The sequence below is a fragment of the Oculina patagonica genome, chromosome 5, assembly GCF_052425735.1.
Source record: "Oculina patagonica isolate OP01 chromosome 5, crgOcupat, whole genome shotgun sequence".
NCBI classification, from domain to species: Eukaryota; Metazoa; Cnidaria; class Anthozoa; order Scleractinia; family Oculinidae; genus Oculina; species Oculina patagonica.
In genome coordinates this window covers 14,783,829-14,808,473 of record NC_135762.1, presented here as the reverse complement: position 1 = coordinate 14,808,473, position 24,645 = coordinate 14,783,829, and the positions used below count along the sequence as shown (strand labels likewise).

At 37.3% G+C, this 24,645-nt stretch overlaps 1 protein-coding gene and 2 long non-coding RNA genes across 4 annotated transcripts in view; all 3 read left to right on the top strand.

Moving 5' to 3' along the window:
* The first annotated feature begins 4,587 nt into the window (after positions 1 to 4,587).
* LOC144654068 (uncharacterized) overlaps positions 4,588 to 24,645 on the top strand; it is a 34,941-nt gene continuing 14,883 nt past the window's right edge. Inside the window, exons 1-2 of the mRNA XM_078514178.1 lie at positions 4,588 to 4,739; positions 5,020 to 5,107. Of these exons, the coding sequence (XP_078370304.1) occupies positions 4,588 to 4,739; positions 5,020 to 5,107 (240 nt within the window). The remainder of the gene's footprint in view (positions 4,740 to 5,019; positions 5,108 to 24,645) is intronic.
* On the top strand, positions 11,413 to 23,947 carry LOC144655720 (uncharacterized). 2 transcript variants are annotated; one of them, XR_013571184.1, is made up of 4 exons: positions 11,413 to 11,444; positions 22,356 to 22,443; positions 23,111 to 23,126; positions 23,710 to 23,947. It is a non-coding gene; the product is annotated as an uncharacterized LOC144655720 (long non-coding RNA). The 2 variants fall into 2 exon arrangements; XR_013571183.1 differs by lacking the exon at positions 11,413 to 11,444 and adding an exon at positions 21,913 to 21,952.
* LOC144654530 (uncharacterized) lies at positions 11,931 to 15,318 on the top strand. Its single transcript, XR_013570926.1, has 3 exons — positions 11,931 to 12,005; positions 13,890 to 13,917; positions 15,078 to 15,318. It is a non-coding gene; the product is annotated as an uncharacterized LOC144654530 (long non-coding RNA).

Genomic DNA, 24,645 nt, shown 5'->3' with positions numbered 1-24,645 from the left:
AAACGCCTTGTTGTAGCGACTTGTTTTGAAGCAGTACACACGGAGCGACTTGTCGCAGAGACCTGTCTCTGCGTCGCCTTGTGTCCCGACCTTAAAACCCACACCCCAATAAAAACGGCTTATGTAAACACGGTATGGCTTTTTCATCTTGCTCCGGAATAAAAGTCTAAAGTATTACCAGTGACCAACTATTAAGGGGTGTCTACATCAGAAAACTCGCGCCGGCGCGAGTTCCGTACCGGGATGACTTCTTGATTTCGTTTTACGTTTACATGCTTGGAGAAATTGCGTCTGGTTTTTTTCCAAATCCCATGTACCTGAAGGTCGTTTTATTCATGGGTTTAACGGCGGAAATATCTCGCTCGCGTTTCAAGGAATCCAAAAACGCTTTCATTATCCCATATATCTATGTTTAAGAGTATTTTTTAAATTTGTGTGTAATTTTGGGGGATCTTGTAATTGGGAGAAGAAAGCTTTTTTCTCAAAGGACTAGCAAAATTTAGTTAATTTCCTTTATTTGAAATAAATTTTCCTTCCAATTCGCGTAATATAAGTCGCGTTTATTTTAAAAACCTTAATAACTTACCTGGAGTGTTAATCTCCTATAATAAGGTAACATTAATGGCTGCGGTCACAACTGGCAGCTATAGCTAACTATAGTTAACCCTTAAACTACCAACAACGCATATTTGCGTAGAAAATACCAGCAGTGATTAAAAAATCTGCAGCCTTCGCATATCTGGGCACAAGATAGTAATCATACCTTGTTCTGGCAAAGTGATTATTTTCATAGTTTTTAAAGCCAACTAACTGACTACAGCTCTAGATTTCCGTTATATATGGCTGTTTTTTTCTGCAGCAAATCCGAAAATGCCCGTTTTTACTCCATAGAACAACAACAAAAAACATACATCTTTGCCTCCAATTATTTTTAATGAAAAAGTAATTCCGAATCCAAAAGTATACATTTGCAGCAAACTTCAAGCCTATTTCTTTCTGTTCACCAAGAAAAATTCTCATCAATCTTTCAGCAGACTCAGCAATAACCATTCGAATAGAGCAATGCTTGCAAACCTGCAATTTCCTTATTGGTGACCGAAAGGAATGCCTGGGTAAAACTGCCTTGTCGGCGAAATGCAAGTCCACCTACCTCTATTTCATAGGTTTTTTATAAGTGTCGAGCCACCCAATCCTACCGGCAAAATACTGCACCGACTGCATTCTTTGGAAGTCAAAAGTTGTCCAAATTGCCTTGGCAGGTCTCGGAATCCATCCACAGAACGGCCAGAGAGACAATTTCATTCATGGACCGCCATGTTCCGATACAAATGTTTTTGGCGTTCCGATCATCGTCAAATCATCTCTCACCTCTGGTTTCTTTCAGAAGTTTGCCTCTACCCACCATTCTAGCTTAATGATGCCAGCCTGGGGGCTTCTGCAGTGGAAAATGACTCGGAAAAACACTTATAAACGAAAATTTTGCCAGATTCGAGCCCGTGTGCTCGCTTATCAAAGAAGCAACGGCTGAATACTGACGTCACAATAAAAGTTTGAGCCGTCAGTGTTTTGAAACAGCACATATTAATTACTTTAGCTTCTTATATGCCATCATGAAATTCAAAAGATTGCCTAAGCCCAGAAAACGGCTGAAAAAATCCCAGAAGCGTGGTATTTTAAGGGTTAAGACGGGGATAACTATAGTTAGCTATTTCGCTTCTCTGTTCACCCTAACTATAGTTAGAAAATTAACACCTCGTTTATCCAAATCAATACAGACTAAGGGCCTGTTTGTATGGAGGAGAGTTTGTCCCTGGTGGGAGGGTTACCCTCCATACCGAGCCACCCCGGGCGAGAGAGCTTTTTATATGTTTCTTTATAAATAGCTGCGAGACGTTTACGTGAGAAATTGCAAAGTTGGCTCGAGGGGTAGGGTTGCCCTGGGTGGAGGGTCATTCGCTTTGAAGGTAGGGTGACCCTGGGGAACAAGCCAACTTTTTCTCCATATAAACAGTTTGGTTATTTTTGCCTCGCCTAGCAGGGAAATGTTGACACATACGGAGCATGCGCAAACGCTACAATTTGCAAAAACAAAATTGCAGATAAATTGAAGTCGAAGTCGGCAGTAAATTTGTCCAAAAATTGTCTTGGTCGATGATTCAGCGTTCCTGATTTTGAAAAAAGCAACCATAATAGATGTTTTAAAACAACTCTTTCCAGTATTTTTGAATCGAGAGGGCCAGGTCTTGACTTGGTCAACAGGAACAACTTTCTCATATAAACGCTCGGCAAAAGATGGCTCGGGGAAGAGGGTAACCCTCCTACCAGGGACAAATCTCTTCCATAAAAACAGGCCCTAACTAAAGTTATACTCAAGCAGGGTTCATGGGTTAGTCTTGAGTTTACAAACGAAAAACCAATCAGAATGCGGCAATCCTTTTCGCACGTGCGAGATGAACATAAATATGCAAAGCAAGGCGTGAAGGGAAGGGTAAAAAGAAAAACAACATGCCAAGAAATCAAAATAAAGCTTGTATTTTTTGGCGTCTGGTATCCTTACTTCATTTTATTTTCTTCAACGCCGAGATGCCGTGCAAAAATAGAAAAAAAATAGAGGAACAACTAGACACAGATCAACAACAAGGGCTGTCATGAACTAATTTAAATTCGAAATTATTCAAAAGCTAATCAGAACTAACTGTAGTTAGCTGCATTGGTGTTACCGTTTACCGCAAAGTCGACCGAAAGCACTAACTATAGTTAGGTATGACGTCACGTAACTTGAGACTAACTAAAGCTAAACTTTAGTTACGTCGTAGATGTGACCGCAGCCAATGTATACCGGTAAACCGCGGATGTTTTCTTTATTTGATATGACCCACTCAATTCAAGTAGTTTGTTTTGACAATCAGGGTTAAAGTTGATAAACAAAATGTGATGAGTCATTCTTCAGTCAGCTTCGTACGTTGAATGTGAATTCTCTCTTTCTTTGATTATCATTTTTGAAAATTTATTTTTTAAACTTTTATGTGATATTACCACACAACAGAAAATGTTTTTTTTCTTGGACGATTCCAATATAATTTAATTTATTGTTTCACAAATGACCATTTCGGCTAGTACAATTTTGGGAGTAGTACATAACCTTCATTATTAGTACTATTACCTTCATGTCAACATACAAACTAAAAAAAAAAAAACTAGGCCAAAAAAATGACAAAATTCAAAATGAAAAAAAAAAAAATTTCAAAAAAAAAAAAAAAAAAAAAAAAAAATTCAAAATGACGAACACACAATGATCTTTGTCGGAAGTTTTGCCGAGTTTCAACAGGATAATTCAGCCGCTCTTTTTCTTCTGAATATGCAGCAAAAGCGGAGTGAAAACTTTGGTACAGAATATTAAGTATGAAGTTAACTAGAACAGTAATAAGGTAAATGCAAACGTGCGCTGAACAACGCCTATACTCGGAGGGAGTCATGGTATTGAAAAAATATTGCTTATTGCCATTAAAAAAATTCCAGACTCATGGAATACTTCTTAAACAAAGAAATAAGTTGTGTGAAATATAACCAAACATATGGAAATAGATTTTCATTCTGTACGATTCCAGTTCAGTTCACTATAGACCACTTTAGCTAGTACACAATTTTCGCAAGTCAATTTTTGAGAGTACCTTCGTGGACCCGGCTTCGTGGTGGTCAATTAACTAATTTGCCGCCAGATTTATGCTACGATATAAGGTACTTCAGAATGACAATCATGAAGTGATATAAATTGCGGATAGAAAATTACTCTCCCAGCTTGGACTGAAAGTGCCTTAGCAATTAAGTCAATACTAAAACGCACTGACTGAAACTGAAGCTGGTTTGATTACTTTGCCAGATATTTTTATTTGTTCACTACCTTCTGAAGTTTGTACTATCACAAAGGACAGATTAAAATTGTTTTTTACCTTATCTACGTAAAGGTGTCCCGATGACTAAGAACAGACACGAAGTGTTTGAGCCTGATGAGTCACTATGAGTCATTTGACAGGTCACTGCTCTCCTTTATTCTTTGAGCCTTATCTTTAATGTTGCTTTAAATTTTATATTGAACTACTTCACTATGATACAGACAACATAAGTATAGCAACATGCATCAGTGTCTCGGCGTGCGACACGCTAAACCAAAAAAGTTATAAATGGAATATTAAGAAGTTATTTTTCGACTCGTTAATATTGAAGATTTAATTAGAATTTGAAGTTAAAAACTAGTAGATGGACACCAAAGCAGTCCCCTGATAACCTGAGCTGCTCTCACGTGGGGTCGACTGTCTGTTGGAGTGTTCCAAAAATATTTTTCTTTCGTCTGCCTCTTAAAATTTCATTCAAAATCATGTTTACCCCACCTTAAGAAACAAAAACGACAAAATGGTATCTCAATATAAGCAACGGCAAAATAACTTAACAATTTAGTTTAAGTTCTCTGTTATGGCCTGGCAGCTCAAAAGCTTAAAGGCAATACTGATAACGGGTTCTCTCTAAATTATTTGCTTACTTATCACAATTACTCAATGTGCGTGAACAGAGAAATGTGCTTTTAATGGAATGACGTACATAAACTTGTTTTTGTCTAAAGTTCTTGCCAAGTCATCGAACATAACAACAACAAGCTATATAAATGGCGCTGTTTTGATGATATTAATTCAGTTCATTGTCGACAGAGCAATTTTGTATCCTTCCCCAGAGAAGCTTAAACCGTAAGTATATATTTGTTTACATTGTTGAGTATATTTGACAAAATATATAAACCTCTTATTGATCGAGTTGGAGGTCGTTACTGCAAGATACAGACCGATTTTTCCCCGCCGATTTATGGTCCTGCACGAAACGTACGGTCCATAAATTGACGGAAAAAAACTGGTTTCGTATCTTACATTACGAACCTCGCACTCGATTACTAAGAGGTGTATATATTGATTTTGTTACTGTTCTGTAGATATTTGGTGGTTTCAGACCAATCTAACTTTTTTATTTCAGTTCTTTCGAGCACTTTGCTTACATCAGTACAATGAAGACCACTCTTATCTTGATACTTTTCTCCTTGGCGTGTGTTTTTGCTGGACCGGTATGTTTTCACATATTTAAATGTGTTTTCGTTTGTTTTATAGGCTTTTGTGAAATCTTTTGTTGGATCTATACGGCATGTAAAGAACGAACACGTTATGTTTTTGATAACCAAGTTGAAAAGTTTGTACATGCTAAAAAATATTGAGATACTAATAACCGTAGGTTTTCAGAGGTTCGATATGGCCATGAAGACCACCAAGTAGTTATTAAAAGGCATTCACGAATCACGAAAACACCCTTAACCACGCTCTTTACCTGATACAGGAGTTACGTCACTATTTCCGAACCGCAGCCATGATGACTTTCTTGAATTCTCCATGAAAAGAAAACAACTAAGACTGACTCAAATTTATCGTATCAAAAAATAATAAAACGATCCTAGCCTGATTCTCAAATATATACGCTACTGCAAAAAAGAGAGAAAGGAAAGGAGAATTTAGGAAACATATGGTTGATGTGGTCATAGCAAACTACATCCAAATATATTTAAGTCAAATTCATATACTTTGATGGCATTTACTTCAACATTAAAATATATTCTTGACGTTCAGAGTCCTTTCAGAAACGTTTGCCCTACCCCACCCCCGTCCCCAACCCACCACCCCAACCCGACCTTTTGTTGATAAGGTTTAAACAGAACTGTTGTCGGCAAACAACTGATGTTATTTTTTATTCATTTCTCCACAGTATGGACTATATCCAGGTATAATAAACGTTTTTGGACTTAGTATTTAAATAGATAATATGAGGCAAACTGCGATGAAGGGCAAGTTATCTTTTGCATGGTTAATATTCATCAACGTATCTCCTGCATAGTTTTAGATATGTATTAAAATGCATATCTAACTTACCGTATTTATTCGATTAAGAGAGTGAATTCGTGTAACCCGTTTTTTATATGCAAATGCGCCGTGTAATATTTAAATGAGCTGTACAGGAAAACAGAAAATTGCGGACAAATCGTAATTATTTGCATGTGGAAGTCAGGTTAAAATTCAAGCATTTACCAATATGTAAAAACCAAAACAGATAACGGGGCTTAAAATTTATCATGCCTTGAATTGTTTTGCGATTTTAGACAAACATTTTATATTCAACATCCCGTAAAGAAAAAACAAATTAAACTTGACTGTAACACAATTCTGCGCGAGCAATCAAATGGGGAGCTTTAGCAAATCACGATGACAAACAACTTTTGTTTAGCAAACAAATGGTTTAATGAGCAGGAAAATAGCTGTGCACGTGTTCTATTACTCTTGGCAAATTTCTTTCCCATCTTCTGAAAAACAACAATGTAAAATGACTAAATCCTGCGTGATTTGAACCAGACCGCTAATTTTCGATTTAGGTTGAACATGTTCTTGAAGTGCTTAAAGAAAGACACGTCCTGTTTATACTTATTTTCTGTATAACTATTAAAGTGATTTCTTTGAGGTTTGCTGACCACTCGTGTATTGTTTTATTGTACACAAACATTAGAATATTATACGACTCATTAACATATAAAAAACGGGTTACACGAATTCACTCTATTGTAATGTTTGTAATGCGCATTTGATTATTTTATAGAAAATGCGCAATATAAATATTAAATATTATTATTATTATTATTATTGTAATTCTTAAAAAAAAATCAATCTCGTTCAAGCGTAAAATGACACTACTCACTGATTGCTTTTTAGATACTTCCTATACACAACTCCCCCTTCCCCTTACTCTTCCTGCTCCTTCGTTACTCTTTCTGCACAGTAGGGTACGGGACGATAAAACACTGCTGCTCATTTATTAAACATTATATAAACACGTACTGTCTCCTGATTGGTCAGAGAACTATAAACCGCGGACTGTCAAGTAACAGGAAATGCCCCGCAATAAAATGACATTACGATTTCATATCTTCATCTTAATGTTTGTTTTCTGGCGCTATAAACAAATCAGTTAAAAATTTAAAACAGATACTGATGGAACATTGGAGCCTTATACAAAATCAGCCTTTGCTGAAAAGAATTTTTAAAAAGCCTCCGATCATCTCTTTCAAAAATGGTACGCGACCACAAAACACACATGGGAAGTTTGCAGTTTAATTTCAAGCGCCTGGCCTTTCTGAGGATTATTTTTCCAACCAAATATATATTTTTTAATTTTTTGGTTAAAATCAAGAGAAGGCAAGTGTCTCGTCTTGCCTCATGCTAGTTACTGGCCTGCATGAATAATACTTATCTGATTTATTTCTTAACACGTTTGCTTGCATGGTCAATATTTACCTTATTTAACTTTTAAATGGATAATACTTATCTTATTGCAGTGAACCTATCAGACAGACCTTGCGAAAATTGTGACGGGTCATGTCGAGATTCCATCTGTCCCCAGAATGCATGCAATGAAGGATATGTCTGCAAGTCATGTAATTGTAATTGTCCAACTTGGACATGCGTTAAACATTAAATGGCGATTTTTGTTACATTGTCTAAGACACATTGTATGAGAAAAGATAGGCTGGATGGTTTTCAAGAGTCTTTTTGTACACTTTTTAACGCCTTCTTGTAAAATTTTAAAACAAACCATTTAATGCAAAGATGTACTGCAAACGCCCTTCGTAGACAATAAAAACTGATTAAACGTTGAAGTGGGTCTAATCTTTCGTTACTCTTCCTTAGAATATTTACGCACACGCATGGGAAAGCAAAATTAACTTTATCAGTCGACTAAAAATGACACCGGGGAGAAAATAAATTATTCGCAAAAAAGTACAGCTAGTAAAGATCAGGTAAGAGATAAATACCTCGAACATATCGAACGTCGGTATTAATCCATATACATCCCTCGGGTCTACAGCCCGCGGGATGTATATGGATTAATACCGACGTTCGAGGTATTTATCTTAACTTAGGGCCTGTTTATATGGAGGAGAGTTGTCCCTGGTAGGAGGGTTACCCTCCATACCGAGCCACCCCGGGTAAGAGAGCTTTTCATACGTTTCTTTATAAATAGCTGCGAACCGTTTATATGAGAAATTGCAAAGTTGACTCGGGGGGCAGGGTGACCCTGGGTGGAGGGTCACTCGCTTTGAAGGGAGGGTGACCCTGGGGAGCGAGCCAACTTTTTTTCCATATAAACAGTTTGGTTATTTTTGCCTCGCCTACCAGGGACAAGTTGACACATACAGAGCATGCGCAAACGCTTAAATCAGCAAAAAAAAATAGCAGATAAATTGAAATCGAAGACGGCGGTAAATGAGTCCAAAAAACGGTCTTGGTCGACGATTCAGCGTTCCTGATTTTAGAAAAAGCAGCCATAATAGATGTTCAAACAACTCTCGCCAGTCTTTTGAACCGAGAGACAATATGCAGCGACAAATTTGACTGAGCTTACCAAATCGCTTATGTCGATTCTGTTTTTTTTTAATTTTATATTTACAAAATGAATTTAGAAACAGAAGAAAGCTTTTAAATTTCAAAAGACTTAAAATTTTAGGAAAAGTAAACCTAAGAAATGTTTGGGCTGCTTAAATTGTTTTCAATTAGGTTTTTTTAAAAAATTTATTGTTGGAAATGTAGAGTTTAATTTGTCCAGAGCTAAACAAGGGGCTTTATTTGGTCAGAAATAGATAAGTCGTAGCCTAAAATATGTGCATTTAAAGGTCAAATGAACAGAAATTTCGATTTTTCTTATATTTTGCCCATGTGTTTATTAAGAGCCAAATAAACATATCCCGAAGTTTCAAAGTAATCGGACATTACATTGCAGAGATATTGTAAGTTGAAAAGAGAGTGCAAAAGTAGAGTGCTCGGAAAAATTGTCGGAAAATTGTCGGAAATAAAAACTTGTGACGTAATAATTGGTGTTTTTGAAGACGACCGCAGACCGATTCCACAGACTGCACCTTATAATTTAAATAAATGTGATTAGTGACATTTCAAGCAGTTATTTCGTTCTGTTTGACCGCTTTTCAGTTGATTGATTGTTGGTTGTTATCCAGAGCCGCAAATTTCTTTAAATAAAATAGCTAAAGCTCGAAAATAGCTTAAAGGTTTGTTTGCTGTCGTTTTGCATATCATGTGAGACATAGGTAGAATGCACGCTGGTATGAAAACAAATCAGGAATCTCTATTGTTCTTTCCACCTGATTCCCGCCCCGTGCCCGTTTATATTGGCATTACTTTTTTTACAAAACACCGTAATTAGTAAAAAGGTTTCGAGGCCTTTTCCCATGGAAGTCTATCGAAAATTGGTAGAAATTAAAACCTCAATCGTCTTCTATTGGAAATCCGCGTACTAAGCCATGTTATCTCAATTGTAATGCAAAAAACAAACAATAGCTTACCAAAATTTCATTTCGGAACAAAAATAACATAATAATGAGTTATTTTAATGATTTAACTGTATTAATACTGGCGGTAGTACGTATCCTCATGGTGGTTTATATACAAACTTGCCACCAGATTTATTTCTGAACTGTTATTATTTATAGTGTACCATATACTGCGCCAACTTGGCTGTTTGCTTTTTGTAGACACTGCATCGATATGGTCTACTACAACTGCGAACATTTAACAATTAGACAACGAGTCTAATAGAACACAATCACAAGCACCGCTTTTAAAGGAACCTTCGTGGACCCGGCTTCGTGGGGGTCAACGAACCAATTTGCCGCCAGAATACCGTACTTGGGAATGAAATGACAAACATAAAGCTTAATTACTCTCCCAGCTTGGACTGAAGTTGTCTTAGCAATTAAGTAAAGTACTTGAACTCTGATTGTTTCTTGAATAGACGTTTGATGGTCTGACATCTCTCTTTCAGCAACTTCACGTCGGACTAGTACTTAAACTAGTGAAGCTGGTTTGATTACTGTACCCGAAACTTAAATTTGTTCACTACCTTTTAAAGTTTGTACTCCACAAGTGACAGACCAAAAGTATTTTTTTAGCTTATCTAGGCAAAGTTGTCCCGATGACTAAGAACAGACACGAAGTGTTTGAAACCTGATGAGTCACTGTGAGTCATTTGACAGGTCAGTGCTCTCCTTTATTTATTCTTTGACCCTTATCTTTATTGATGTTTTAAATATAAATTTAATACTGAACTATTCAACTATGATACAGACAACATAAGTATAGACAACATGCATCAGTGTCTCGGCGTGCGACACGCTAAACCAAAGAACAAATAATATAAATGAAGTATTGAGAAGTGGTTTTTCGACTCGCTTCAATCTTTCCAACTTATAAACATTCTTGTTCTTGTTGGGTTTTCATTCATTGGTGTTAACCTTCCTTAGTAATTCACTACTATTTTAAGTTTTATTTTGATTTGAGGGAAAAAACAAACAAACAATAACGCGGCAAACTCCTTTAACAAAATGCATACAGGCTATTTAATTGTCAACATAAAAACATGGAATTTCTCAACCGTAATCAAGACCCCGGATTTCCCTTGTCATTTTTGTGCCACTAAACGTGTGTTCACTGGCAATATCTCGTTCACATTTCAAGCAATGCAAAAATTATCTGCTCTGCATCTCATAAATATTTCTTTGGAGTGCTTTGTTTCTGTTTGAAGATGTAGTTTTAAAATTGAAGAATTTTAAGGAAAAAATTAGTAAATGGACACCAAAACAGTTTTCTGACAACCTGGGGTGCTCGGAGTCATGAATGGTACCTCAAAATGTCGCAGTGCTCGCAATGCTCGCAAAATTTTAGTGGGTGCTCGTTTGCTCGTGCTCGCACGTTTTTGCAAGTGCTCGCATGCTCGGTTTTCAGTGGTGTAATTTTTTGAAAAGTGCTCGTTGCTCGCAAGGCTAACTTTTGTCAGTGCTCGTGCTCGCAAAGAAAAACGCTTTGCTCGCATGCTCGCAAATGCTCGCAAAGACCATTTGATACCCCTATAAGGGTCAACTGTCTGGTGGAGGTAATCCAAACATAATTTTCTTCCTTCTTTCCCGTTAAAATTTCACTCAAATTTACGTTTACCCGCCTTAACGAAAAAAGCAAAATGGGATCTCAATATAAGCAACGGCAAATGACTTAACAATTCCTTTTTTAAAAAGTTCTCAGTTATGGGCTGGCACCTCAAATGCTTGAATGCAATACTAATAATGGGTTCTTTCTATATTATTTGTTTATTAATCACTTTTATTGAAAGTAACTCAGTGTGGGTGAACAGAGGTGCTTAAAAATGACGTACTTTGTCCAAGGTTTTAAATTTTGCCAAGTCATCAAACCCCCCAGTAACAGCATTTCAACAGGCTATATAAATGGCGCTGTTATGATGATATTAATTCAGTTCATTGTCGACAGACCTATAGTGTATCCTTCCCCAAAGAAGCTTCAAGAGTAAGTAGATATACTTATTGTTTTCTTGCATTTGATAGCCATCAGTACACAGTAACAGGGACGCATGGAGTTGAAAAAGGCACTTAGAATTTAGCACGTCTGTTGGAGAAAAAATATCCACTGATAAGAATTTATTTGATAAACACTCAAATACGCGATTCAGTTATCAGAAATGGGGACTGCTGGGCTTAATTGAAGTAAAGATTTTTTCACGAGCAACCGTGCTTTCTGTAATTAATCCTGAATTTCTTTTACCAGTATGAAATTATTGTTTCTAAATGATTTTTAATCCAAAAACTAAAAAATAGAAATTGTTCCAATGGAAATAAAGGATAGATCAGCTTCCATCTCCAAGAATCATTTTGTAATTGTTCAGAATGGGTTAGCTCAGATACAGTGGTGATTTCGATTATTGATTAACATATAGAACTGTGATGTTTTCGTATCGAAGCTAATTTTGCTTTTTGTATATCTTCTAGCCTTTCGCTAACGTAAGTACGTACAATGAAGACCATTGCTATCTTGATGCTGGCTTTCTTGGCGTGTGTACTTGCTGGACCGGTATGTTCTCCCGTTTCATTTTATTTGTTTCATTTTTTGTTTGTTTTGTATCCTTGTCTATTCCTCTTTTGCCATGGTAACGTTAAGTCCCGTAAACAGTGACATGTCATACCAAATTGTTCCCAGATTAAATTCAGCATAAGTTTCAAAGTTAGGTGGTATTTATTTAAATATTAAAAAGTTAATATATAGATTTAGCCAAGCCTAAAAGCGGAACTTTACACTTACTCTGGTTCTTAAAATGTTGTGAAAGTACTCTCACTGAAAAAAACTATTGTTGACGTTATTAAACGTATACTACTTAAGAAAATTTAATTGCAGAAATGCGCTCACAAAATCCAGTCATTATCCTAGACAAAAAATAAGATGTGAGCCGGCGATACAATGGAAAACAATAATGTGGTCAGCGGTCAGCATCAAAAAACACATGACCTCGAAGAGCTGTACACCTGAGCCCGCAATGTTTTCATGCGATACTGGTCAGCGGAAACCTCAATTGACCATAATATGGATGTCCAAAATCAAAGATTCAAACCGAGATTACATTCTTCTACGGATATTCTTCCCCCCAGGCTTAGGTTGCCTTGTGACTCTCCTCCCCTTCTCCGAGAGTCTGTAGGCGCAGGCGGGCGGGCGGGCGGGCGTACGCTCACTCGATAACCAAATTTTTTTCAGCTTCATGGGTTTACTAGTTTTCCTTAAATGTTTAATAAAGTCTACAAGTCCTCAGCTTCTACGCTCGCAATGTGAGTGATCAACTAGATGGATCAAGTTTAGGTGATCAGGAGTTAGTTGAACCAAACTGTTGAGCAATCGGCGCAAGTTGCGCGACCGTTAGATTATGGTTCGGTTTGAGCTGATCATATGCAAATTTCCTTCAAGGTTGTAACTTAACGCTTTATTAGTTTTGTGATTGTTTGTTGATGAAGGAAGTGTTCAATAAAGTCTACAAGTCCTCAGCTTCTACGCTCGCAATGTGAGTGATCAACTAGATGGATCAAGTTTAGGTGATCAGGAGTTAGTTGAACCAAACTGTTGAGCAATCGGCGCAAGTTGCGCGACCATTAGATTATGGTTCGGTTTGAGCTGATCATATGCAAATTTCCTTCAAGGTTGTAACTTAACGCTTTATTAGTTTTGTGATTGTTTGTTGATGAAGGAAGTTTTGCGGGGACAAGAATGTCCTTCAGAGATTTTTCCTTCTAATTAGATACAATCGAATGCTGGTTTAAGATAATGTGCAGTATTTCATGATTTCATAAGAATCTTTAAAAGATTCGGTGTGGCTGGTTTGCCGTCATGTGCAATCCAAAACTAAAGGCAAACCCTGTTTTAAGCTTTTAGCGCAAGACCGGTTTCGGAACCAAACTATTGTATCCTTCGTCAGTTGCTTTTTTAGCTTTTTTCGAATAGCTCGCAGTGGGAGCTTGTGAACAGTGCCGTTGATGAAATCAAGTCTCTTTATATAGTTGCTCAACAGTTTGGTTCAACTAACTCCTGATCACCTAAACTTGATCCATCTAGTTGATCACTCACATTGCGAGCGTAGAAGCTGAGGACTTGTAGACTTTATTAAACAAGTGCTTCAAATCCTTGCGAGCAAATTTCGAACACCCATGTCCCTCCCCTGTGGAATTAATGAGGCCAAACAATTGATGCTGGAGAAAAACAATTCGTAACTTAATTTTTGATTTACTTTTTGCTGAGGACGACTATGTTGAAATCAAATCCCTCACTAACTACCTAAAGATTATTTAATGTTGTTATGTAAATTTTAATTTTTCTTTTTTCTTCTTCACCTCCCAGCTCGAATAGCTAGGCTAATTAACTTTGGGAGGTGAAAAACATTGTAAGAATAATAATAAATACTTCGTTTTCTTGCAGCGTCCATACGAACAGATACGAGAACTAAGTACGACAACTTTATTTAGTAGTTAGAAAGTCAGAGATGTGTGAAACAAATTTAGGCTTTTGTCGATTGTGCTCGTAAAAGTAGCATTAGTAGTAGTGCTCACAATTGTTCGAAATTATGCTAAAATTATGCCAGGGTCTTCCAGTTATGCTAAAAAATATTTATCTATTTACTGAGGTCACAAAAATTGTTAGTGCAAAACTAACGATATTTCGAAGTTTATTAGTTTTATGTGCGGTGGTTGGCTACAATGTTCAAAGTCGACACCTGGGTTCCTCTCTGATGGACTTGATGGGGTATGAATGGGCCGAAGCGTGGACCTGGGTATACCACAAAACCTCCCAAAAACGCTCCGCCATAAAGAGGCCCCCATTCGGTGACGCAGAAATCCTTCCAAAATAAGCCCTCCCAAATATAAGGCCATGGGCTTATATTAAGCTATAACTGTTAAAAAAGGAAAACCGATTATAAGCTCCCTATTGTAGAGCTTGTTTTGCATTTGACCTTGTTTGAATGTTCAAAGCAACTGTAGGACTTGTTTTGGGTTTGACATCGTTACTCTTTTATAGCAGAGGGTGGTGGGGCGGGGGATGCCGGCACGTTTCTTTGTCCTCATAGTGGTGCCTGGATACAACGACAAAATGATGCCAATCAACCTGTTGCTAAGAATGACATCATCGCTATATAATTTCGTGTGCTAACGTTAAGGCGTAACGTGCTAACGTTTTTCGACATACAATGGACTAACACGCATTGTTCAGCTAACGTTTACTTCGTTTTTCAACGACTATTTCACACAGTAAAACCAAGGTTTCAGAATTCTTATTAAAAAGTTCGGAAAGTCTAGAAAATTTTGGGCAATTTGAGTGTTGAAAGTAATTCGCATTTGCTTTGGTTTTGCATTTCTACGCTAAGTGATTGGTTAAAAAACTCGCGCCACTTTGATTTTCCAGCCAATCAGAAGTAAAACAAAAACTAATGGCGACTCACACGTTTTCCCGCACTTTTCACGAGCTACAAGTATTTGCTTCGAGTTTTGATTGGTTCACTGGATTGTCGTGATTGGCCAGAGCAATTACTTTGGTTTTCGTTTTGCGATACGCAATTGAAAACTGCTCTAAATGCTCATGCTAATTAAGTTAATTTTTGTCTAATTGCAGATATAGCAGACGACCCCTGCAAATGTCAGTCAAGCTGGTCATTTCAATGTAGCACGGATGTTTGTGCCATTAATCCGCCATGCCCTGAAGGATCGATCTGCAAGCCATGTTCTTGTCCTTGCTTCAGTCGGAACTGCGTAAAACCGCATTAGAGTACAATCTAGAAAATTGCATTTCATTAGTCTGTCTTCAGTGGAAAGATAAGCTAGAGATTTTTCAACCGCTTTTTAAAATAACCATAATGCTGAGATTTCACCAGGCAGGGGACGGATCTAGAGGGAGGGTGCCGGGTGAGCACACCCCTTCCTGAGATAACTTTACGTCATCAGTCAGTGAAGCCATTCCTTAGTGGTGCACCTGGATCTGCCCCTGCCTAGCATAATTGTTTGTATATTAACATGATAACGACCAATAAAATTTGCGAGTAATGTGCGAGTAATAACTGAGCTTCATAGCTCTAACTTTTCCTTTAGTGGAAACATAAGAGTTTCCTTAGCAAAATTTACTTTTATCTAGCAGTCATAGGAAATCAAAGTTGACGTTGTCCGTGAAAGTGTCGACGTTGTTAACCTAGTGATTGCAGCCAACGAGACTGTGGGACAACATGAAAACAGAAAGCCGTTGTTTGAAAAATTTAGTACAATCGAACCCCTATTAAGCGGCCACCCATTTTAAGTGACCATTCTTCAAAGTCCTGAATGTATTGCCAGTGTAATACTGTAAAAAAAAAAAACTTTTTAATGCGGCCACCTCTATTAAGCGGCCGCGGCCACCTTTCGGACGTCCCAATGAGGATTAAGGCAGGCACCAAAAATTTATTACACGTAGTTTGGCCATGTTTTCAACAACCTTATGACAGACCAAAGTCTTAAATGTAAGCCACTCTAATGGCTTCCACCGTAATAATATTAGTTGGTCTTTATTTGCAAATTGATCCGCGTATCTGCATGGTTGCTTCGCTATTGCAATCTATATCTTATACCAAGCGCGAGGGCCGTATTGGCGAGCATCCTGCTAGCACGTGGTATTCACAGCACGAATCGAGCACAACCGAGGTCTTTACCGACAGAGTGCTGATATTCTTCTAGTACTGCCCCTTCTACTACTGGTATGCCTGTGTACTGTTACGCGGAAATACTGGGTCTTGATAACGGAAGGGAAATTTTGAAAGTTTCTTATTGAAACTTATCCATTAGTTGGAATATAAATGGCTTGTATGCATTTTGCCGTCAAATGGAAAATAAACCTAAAAATTATAGTTAACTTAGGAAGTATAACACAACAAAAGTCATAAAACCCAACAGGAACAATAATTTTTAAAAGAAGGGAAGATTGAAACGGATCCGTCGACATTCCTCTGTTCACGCACATTAATTTTCTTTTAATAATAATGATTGGTAAGCAAAAAGGACCCATTAGCAGTATTGCATTCAAGCATTTAAGGTGTCAGGCCATAACAGAGATCTAAGTACTGAAAATTTAAAGGGACTATGTCACGGAGATGTCGCAGATTTTTGGTTCAAACTGTTCTGAAATTAGTGGAAGGCAACCTTACCCATAAAAAACAATATTTTTGAACATCTAAAGGAAGATATAACTTTAATTTGTGAATAGAAATCAAGCTACGGCCTAACGTTTCCATCCGCGCCATCCGCAGCCAATAATGCTAGTTAACAGTTTCAGTGCTCTAAAGTAGCAATTTTTATAAAACTGGACTATTATTTCTAGGTTTCATGCGACAGAAATATAAATTTTGGTTGATGAGTCACTATGAGTCATTTGACAGTTGACTGCTTTCGTTTATTCTTTGACCCTTATCTTTAATGATGTTTTAAATTCAATATTGGACTATTATACAATTTACAGACAACATGCACAATAAACATAAAGATACCACATGCCTCTGCATGATTTCAACTAATGGATAAGTTTCAAAAAGAACCTATCAAATTTCTCTTCCGTAATCAAGACTCTGGATTTCCTTTAACACCGGAACAGACCAAATGCAAAAAAACCAATCTCAATTTTCTAACGGCAAAATAACTTAAGAATTTAGTTCTGCGAGTTATGCAATACTGATGATGGGTTCCCTCTAAATAATTTGCTTACTAATAGCTATACTAGTTACTGAAATTAAGAAACCAAAAATTGTGCGTGAACAAAGGAATGTGCTTAAGAATGACGTACGTTAACTTGTCTTTGTCGGAGGTTTTTGCCAATCATTGAACATAACAACAGCAAGTTTAATATATGAATGGCGCTGTTTTGATGATATCAATTCAGTTTATTCACCCTATCCAATGCTTAGAAAATATTGCACCGGAAATAAAGCGTTCTGATAATTAGCAGCTATTCGTTAGGGGCGAATGAGACGGTACGATTTTTATACCTAATCGTACCTTTTTGGTACGATTCGGCGGCATATCAGGCGAGTTTGGTCGAGCCATGGTTCGTATTTTGGCGAGACGCAGTCGAGCCAAAATACCCATGGCGAGACCAAACGAGTCTGATATGCAGCCGAAGCGTACCAAAAAGGATACGATTAGGTATTTACCGTACCCAAATTCAGCCAAAAATTCGGTTATATTTAACGCTCTGTTGAAGCCATGCTTTCCAGGTACGTAGTGCAAATTGTCTTGACCTGCTTGTGTTGATACCTTTTTGTTCTTCAACACTTTTATCAAGTTCCTCTTCTGCCTTTTGTTCCACTCGTTTGTTTGGAGTTTCATTCTCTAAATTTTCAAAATCAAAATTTAGCGAAAAAGGTGGAAATTCCAACTACATTGTTTCAGTCTAAATGTTTCAGTACTCGTCGGCAAACATCACGCAATTGGCGAGCGCGCTCAAGTTTAGTTTTGGCGGGAAAGTTTTGCTCCTTTTACTATCGCTTAACACCAGCTAAATTTAAATTACGAGGTTCTGTTTTATTGGTAAAACCTCTTTTCAATTCATTGCTCGATAACACTACTTTACTTCAAAGTGACCGTGATATGGTGGCATATCAGGTCAGTGACTTGATATCGTAGGATATCAGGACAGTAGATCGCGCTTCTGATTGGCTACTTGCGAATTTGGGTACGGTAATGCCTAATATCAGGCTCGTTTGGTCTCTGGGTATTTTGGCTCGACTGCGTCTCGCCAAAATACAAACCATGGCTCGACCAAACTCGCCTGATATGCCGCCGAAGCGTACCAAAAAGGAACGATAAGTTATAACAATTATCGCATGCGACACGCTTACGCCATGACTACAACACGAATCACGTCGTGTAAATCAACCCACCACATCCTTACGACTGACACGCGCGCGTGTAAATGGTCTTTGGTCAGTTCGTGTCGTAGGCCTGTCGTAAGCTTGTCGCATAAGACAAAGTCGTAAATCGGAAAGCCGTGTAAATCGGCTCTTCTTGGCTATCCCAGCTGAGCTGCCTTACATGGGTTTTATGTTGATTACGCAAATTGAAACGTGATTAGTCATTATAAGTCACTTGCCTGTTTGTTTTTCCTTTTTGAGGGGGACACGGTGGGACCCTGAACACCGCAACTCCGCAAAAATAATACATAAACACCGCATCACCGCAAGAAAATTTGATGAAACACCATCACCGCAATATAATCAAGTTACTTATCAATAAAAACGTATTAGGATTGGGTTAAAGATTAAATAGACAATATTTAACGAAGATAACAGAGATAAATGTAGTTTAGCCTGCGAACAGGCTCCCGAGTGGGGTTCCGCGAGCGAAGCGAGTGGGGTAACGAGAGCGAAGCGAGCGGAAAAGGCTAAATGTAGTTATGCAAGTGTTAGACAAGAAACCGTTATACCGCTAATAATTTTGTTTCACCGAACACCGTAGATTAAAAAACACAAACATCGCACACCGTAGGGTTTGAGATCACCGCAACACTGCAAGATTTAATTTTATTCACCGCAACACCGCATAAAAAAATGAGCAACACCACAAACCCCCATGTCCCCCTCCTTTTTCTTGCTATTTTCATTAAAATTTTTTGTTTGATATTACGTACCAGTACTCTTTATATCAAAGTACTAAGCACAAGTGAAATACTGGACCTGCACGCGAAACACCAACCTTGACAAACCTTTAAAAGCCATGTTTAAACAAATGCAAACCATTGATATCCCAGCTAATAAATTGCTCTGATTACAACAAACATCTGGAAATAGATTTTCATTCTGTTCGATTCTAGTTCATAGAGCAGTTTTCAATTGAGTGTCGTAAAACCAAAACCAAAGTAATTACTCTGGCCAATCACAAAGGACACAGACAATCCAGTGAACCAATCAAAACTCGAAGCAAATACATGTAGCTGGCACGAAGCGCGGGAAAACGTGCGCGAGCTAGTCACGATTGGTTTTGGTTTTACTCCTGATTGGCTGAGAAAGTGGCGCGAGATTTTTAAGCCAATCACTAAGCGTAGCAATGCAAAACCAAAGCAAACGCAATTTACTTTCGACACTCAAGTGAAAACCGCTCTAACGACAATTTTCGCAAGTCTTTTGAGGGAACCTTCGTGGACCCGGTTTCGTGGGGGCTAACGAACTAATTTGCCGCCAGATTATACTGAGATATACCGTACTTTAGAACGACAAACATGAAGTGAGATAATTAAGTGGCAGTTTCTCTTAAAGCGGTCCACCGCATTTCGGGTCGGAAAAAAAATTTTCCCACAAACTTTGCCCAGTGAACTATCTTAGGTTGTAAGTAAATGCAACGACTTTAGTTTTTGGAAATACGTTAAAATATATATTTTTAGAGCTCTCAACAATGAAGGCTGCAAAAGGCCTAATTTTGAGCTTGGCCAACGAGAAATTTCATAAGTTGACGAGCTCGCCGCTCAAAAACAACCAAACGCACCAAATAATTATTATTATTCCTAAGTTAAGTGGTCCTTCAAAGGTTGGAAACCCGTGTTAATTTTGATATATTTTGATTTATGGGTCCGTGAAAATTTAAATATCAGCAACCGTTAGATCGCTTTTTGTAAACATGCAAAAGTATGGTGTCTTCGCCGGTCTTTATTTCACGAGTCCAGACCAGAACATTCTAAACTCCAACTGAATCCTACTAAACAGATGTTAGGAAGCATAGAAATATAAAAATACCTTGCACTTTTTATCTTCCGTTGCCACAGCGACTTCGAACATTTCGTGTTTATGCGAGTATTTCATACACATTATGCAAATGAGCTTAGTTACTCGCATAAGTACGAAATTTTCGAAGTCGCTGTCGCAAAGAAAGATAAAAAGTGCAAGGTATTTTTATATTTCTATGCTTCTTAACATCTGTTTAGTAGAATTCAGTTGGAATTTAACATGGTCTGGTCTGGACTCGTGAAATAAGGGCCGACGAAGACACAATACTTTTGCATGTTTACAAAAAGTGATCTAACGGTTGCTGATATTTAAATTTTCACGGACCCTTAAATCAAAATGTATTAAAATTAACATGCGTTTTCAATCTTTGAAGGACCACTTAACTTAGGAATAATAATAATAATTTGGTGCGTTTGGTTGTTTTTGAGCGGCGAGCTCGTCAACTTATGAAATTTCTCGTTCTGGCCAAGCTCAAAATTAGGCCTTTTGCAGCCTTCACTGTTGAGAGCTCTAAAAAATATATTTTAACGTATTTCCAAAAACTAAAGTCGTTGCATTTACTTACAACCTAAGATAGTTCACTGGGCAAAGTTTGAGGGAAAACTTTTTTTCCGACCCGAAATGCGATGGACCGCTTTAAGAGAAACTGCCACTTAAATTGTGGAAAGTAAATTACTCTGCCAGCTTGAACTGAATTGCATTAGCAATTAAGTCAACTACTAAAATGCACTGAAAACTGAAGCAAGTTTGATTACTTTGCCTATATTTAATTTTGTTCACTAGTTACCCGTATTGAAATTAGTACTGGTTAAATTTATTTCACACTAGAAAGTGACAGACCAAAAGTGTTTTTTGCGTATCTTCGCAAAAGTGACCCTTAAACAAGTTGTTGTATTGATGACTAAGAATAGACAAGGAAGTGTTTTTCTTAAAAAAAGACTGATGAGTCACTGTGAGTCATTTGACAGTTCACTGCTTTCGTTTATTCCTTGACCCTTATCTTTAATGATGTTTTAAATTTAATATTGGACTATTACACAATGATACAGACAAAATGCACGATAAAAATAAAGATACCGCATGCCTCTGCGTGCGGTACGCCAAGCCAACAAATTAATAAATGAAATATGGAAAAGTGGTTTGTCGACGGATCCGTTTCAATCTCCCGTACTTCTAATAATTATTGTTCCTGTTGGGTTTTATGACTTCTTTTCTGTTATCCTTCCTAAGTAAACTATAATTTTTAAGGGTTTTTTTCCATTTGAGGGCAAGAATTCCTTTAACCAAATGCATAAAAGTCATTTATATTCCAACTAGTGGATAAGTTTCAATCAAAAACTATCAAAATTCTCTTCCGTAATGAAGACCCAGTATTTTCTTAACACAGGAACATACCTTAATCAAATACAAAAAAAGCCAAATGCGATCTCAATATACTAGAGTAAGGAACGGTATAATAACTTAACAATTCAGTACTAAGATCTCTGTTATGGCCTGACACCTTAAATGCACGAATGCAATACTGATAATGGGTCCTTTTTTGCTTGCTAATCACTTTTATTAAAAGAAACTTAATGTGCGTGAACAAAGGAATGTGCTTAAGAATGACGTACGTAAACTTGTTTTTGTCGGAAGTTTTTGCCAAGTCATCAAACATAACAACAACAAGCTATATAAATGGCGCTGTTTTGATGATATCAATTCAGTTCATTGTCTATAGAGCAATAGTGCATACTTTCCCAAAGAAGCTTAAACCGTAAGTATATATTTATTTATTATTGAGTATATTTGATAAAATATGTTAACCTCTTATTGATCTAGTTCTGGGTCCGCAGTGCAATATACGGACCGAGTTTTCTCCCGTCGATTTATGGCCTTAGCACAAAGCGCACGGGCCATAAATCTACTGGAAAAATATCCTTATCAGTAAGGGTTTTTTATTTCATTTCACAATAAAATAATAATGACCGAAGAGCGGTCGAAACGTCGCTCAATTTTACCGTTAATTCAATTTTTATTGTGAAACGGGAAAATATCGTTCCGTATATTACAGTACGGACCTCACACTCGGTAAATATTGATTTTGATATTACGATATAGTATTTTAATAGTTTTGTATAATTCGAGGCCAATCGTACTTTTTGTTTTTTGTATTTCAGTTCTTTCTAGCTTTTTGCTTACATCAATACAATGAAGACCATTATTATCTTGATGCTTTTCTCTTTGGCGTGTGTATTTGCTGGACCGGTATGTTCTCATATGTTTTAGTTTGTTTTATAAGCTTTTCTTAATCAGTCTTTTATTTGGATCTATACAGCATGTAAAGGAAGAACACACAAGTTTTGTCATTTTTACATGTCAAAACTATTAAGACAATAATAACCGCAGGTTTTAGAGGTTTGATATGGCAATGAAGACCACCAGTAGGTTATAAAAAGTCATTCACGAATCACGAAAACACCCTTTACCACGCTCTTCAGCTGATGCAGGAATTACGTCACTATTTCCGAACCGCCGCCGTGATGACTTTCTTGAATTTTCAATGAAAGAAAACCACCAAGACTAATACAAATTTATCAAAAGTAATAAAACGATCCTAGCCTGATTTTAAATAAATAATATAATCGCTACTGCCAAAAAGAGAGAAAAGAAAGAGAGAAAATTCAGAGAAAATATGGTTGACGTCGTTATACCAAACTGTATCCAGGTAAATTTCAGTTTAAGTCATATATTTTGATGGCATGCCATTCAATATTAAAATAGTTCTTGAAGTTCAGGGTTCTTTCGGGAAGATTTTGACCCCACCGCCGCCCCAACCCACCCGGCCCTGCCCCGACCCTTGGTCGAATAGGGTTTATAAACAGAACTGTTATCGACAAACAACTGATGATATTTTTTATTCATTTCTCCACAGTATAACCCAAATCCAGGTACGATAAACGTTTTTGGACTTCTATTTAAATAGATTGATATGAGGCAAACTGCGATGCAGGGCAAGTTATCTTTTGCATGGTTAATAATTATCTAACTTATTGGCTCGTGAACTGATGACTAAGATTTATCATCTTCCACGTGGTTAATATTTGTCTTCTACAACGCGCTCGAAATACATGTACGTAAAAAAAATTGTTGCATGATGGTTTTTAAATTCATATAGTAATGCCTGCCCAGTAGTAATTACTTGTTAGATGTTCATGATGGAGCGATGTTCACTTGATTGTCGGAAGAAATTCGCGTTTGCTTTGGTTTGCATTACTACGCTTAGTGATCGGTATAAAACAACTTGCGCAACTTTCTCAACCAATCAGAGGTAAAACCAAAACCAATCGTGACTCGCTCACACACGTTTTCCCGCGCTTCGTTCCGGCTGAATTTGCTTCGAGTTTGGGTTAACTGGATTGTCTGTGTCCTTTGCGATTGGTCAAAGTGGTTACTTTGCTTTTGATTTTACGGCAAGAAATCGAAAATCGCTCTAACTTAGTTAATATTTGGGTCATATTTGTCTAATTGCAGAACTAGGAGACGGCGGTGGCGTTTGCAGTTGTGACTCGCCATTTCAATGTAGCGTGGACGTTTGTGCCTCACCATTCAATCCACCATGCCCTGATGGACTGATCTGCAAGCCGTGTTCTTGCTCTTGCTTAAGTCGGGTCTGCGTAAATCCACATTAAATTACCATCTAGAAAATTACTATCGTCAGTGTAAAGATAAGCTGAAGGTTCTTCAAAAGCCTATTTAAAAAGACCATAATGCTGAGATTTCCAATGACATAATTGCTTGTATATTAACATGATAACAATCAATAAAATGTGATTAAATGTAGTATGAGTCTGCTTATCTTCTGCCGCTCTTTAGCCTTTCCCCTAATAGTGCATGGAAACATAAAAGTGGTCCTTGGCAAATTTAACTTAGATTGGCGGCTGTAAATTTTGACATAAAAAACGCCTAAAAGGGAGCTTGAAAATAATACTTTAGGTTAAGTGTGGAAAATGCCAATAGAATAGAAATTACTCCAAAAAAGGTTGTGGAGATTGCAGAAGATCGACGTTTATGACAAACCCACAATTTGGTCGAAGTACATGTACAAGAAGGAATAACTAGAATGCAGAAGAACATACTAGGAGACCGAGTTTTGTATGAGCAAATAGCCAACGTGGCGCAATAGACATGAATATACAATAATCATTTACTATGTTGTTAATCCGCCCGAAAAAAGGAAAGAAACAGAAAAGCAAACTTAAATAATGCGAAAATAAGAAACTTAAACACCGATTTTAGGAAGATTTAAATAACATTCATTTTCAATAATTATACTGGCTATGAACTTAAAGAGGATGTTTAGCCTGTAATGAAATTGAAAAAAGCATCTATAAATCGTTTGGCACTCCGAGAATACCAACTCACTCCTACACTGAAGCGGTCAAAAGCGCTTCAGCCCTTCCGGCCAAT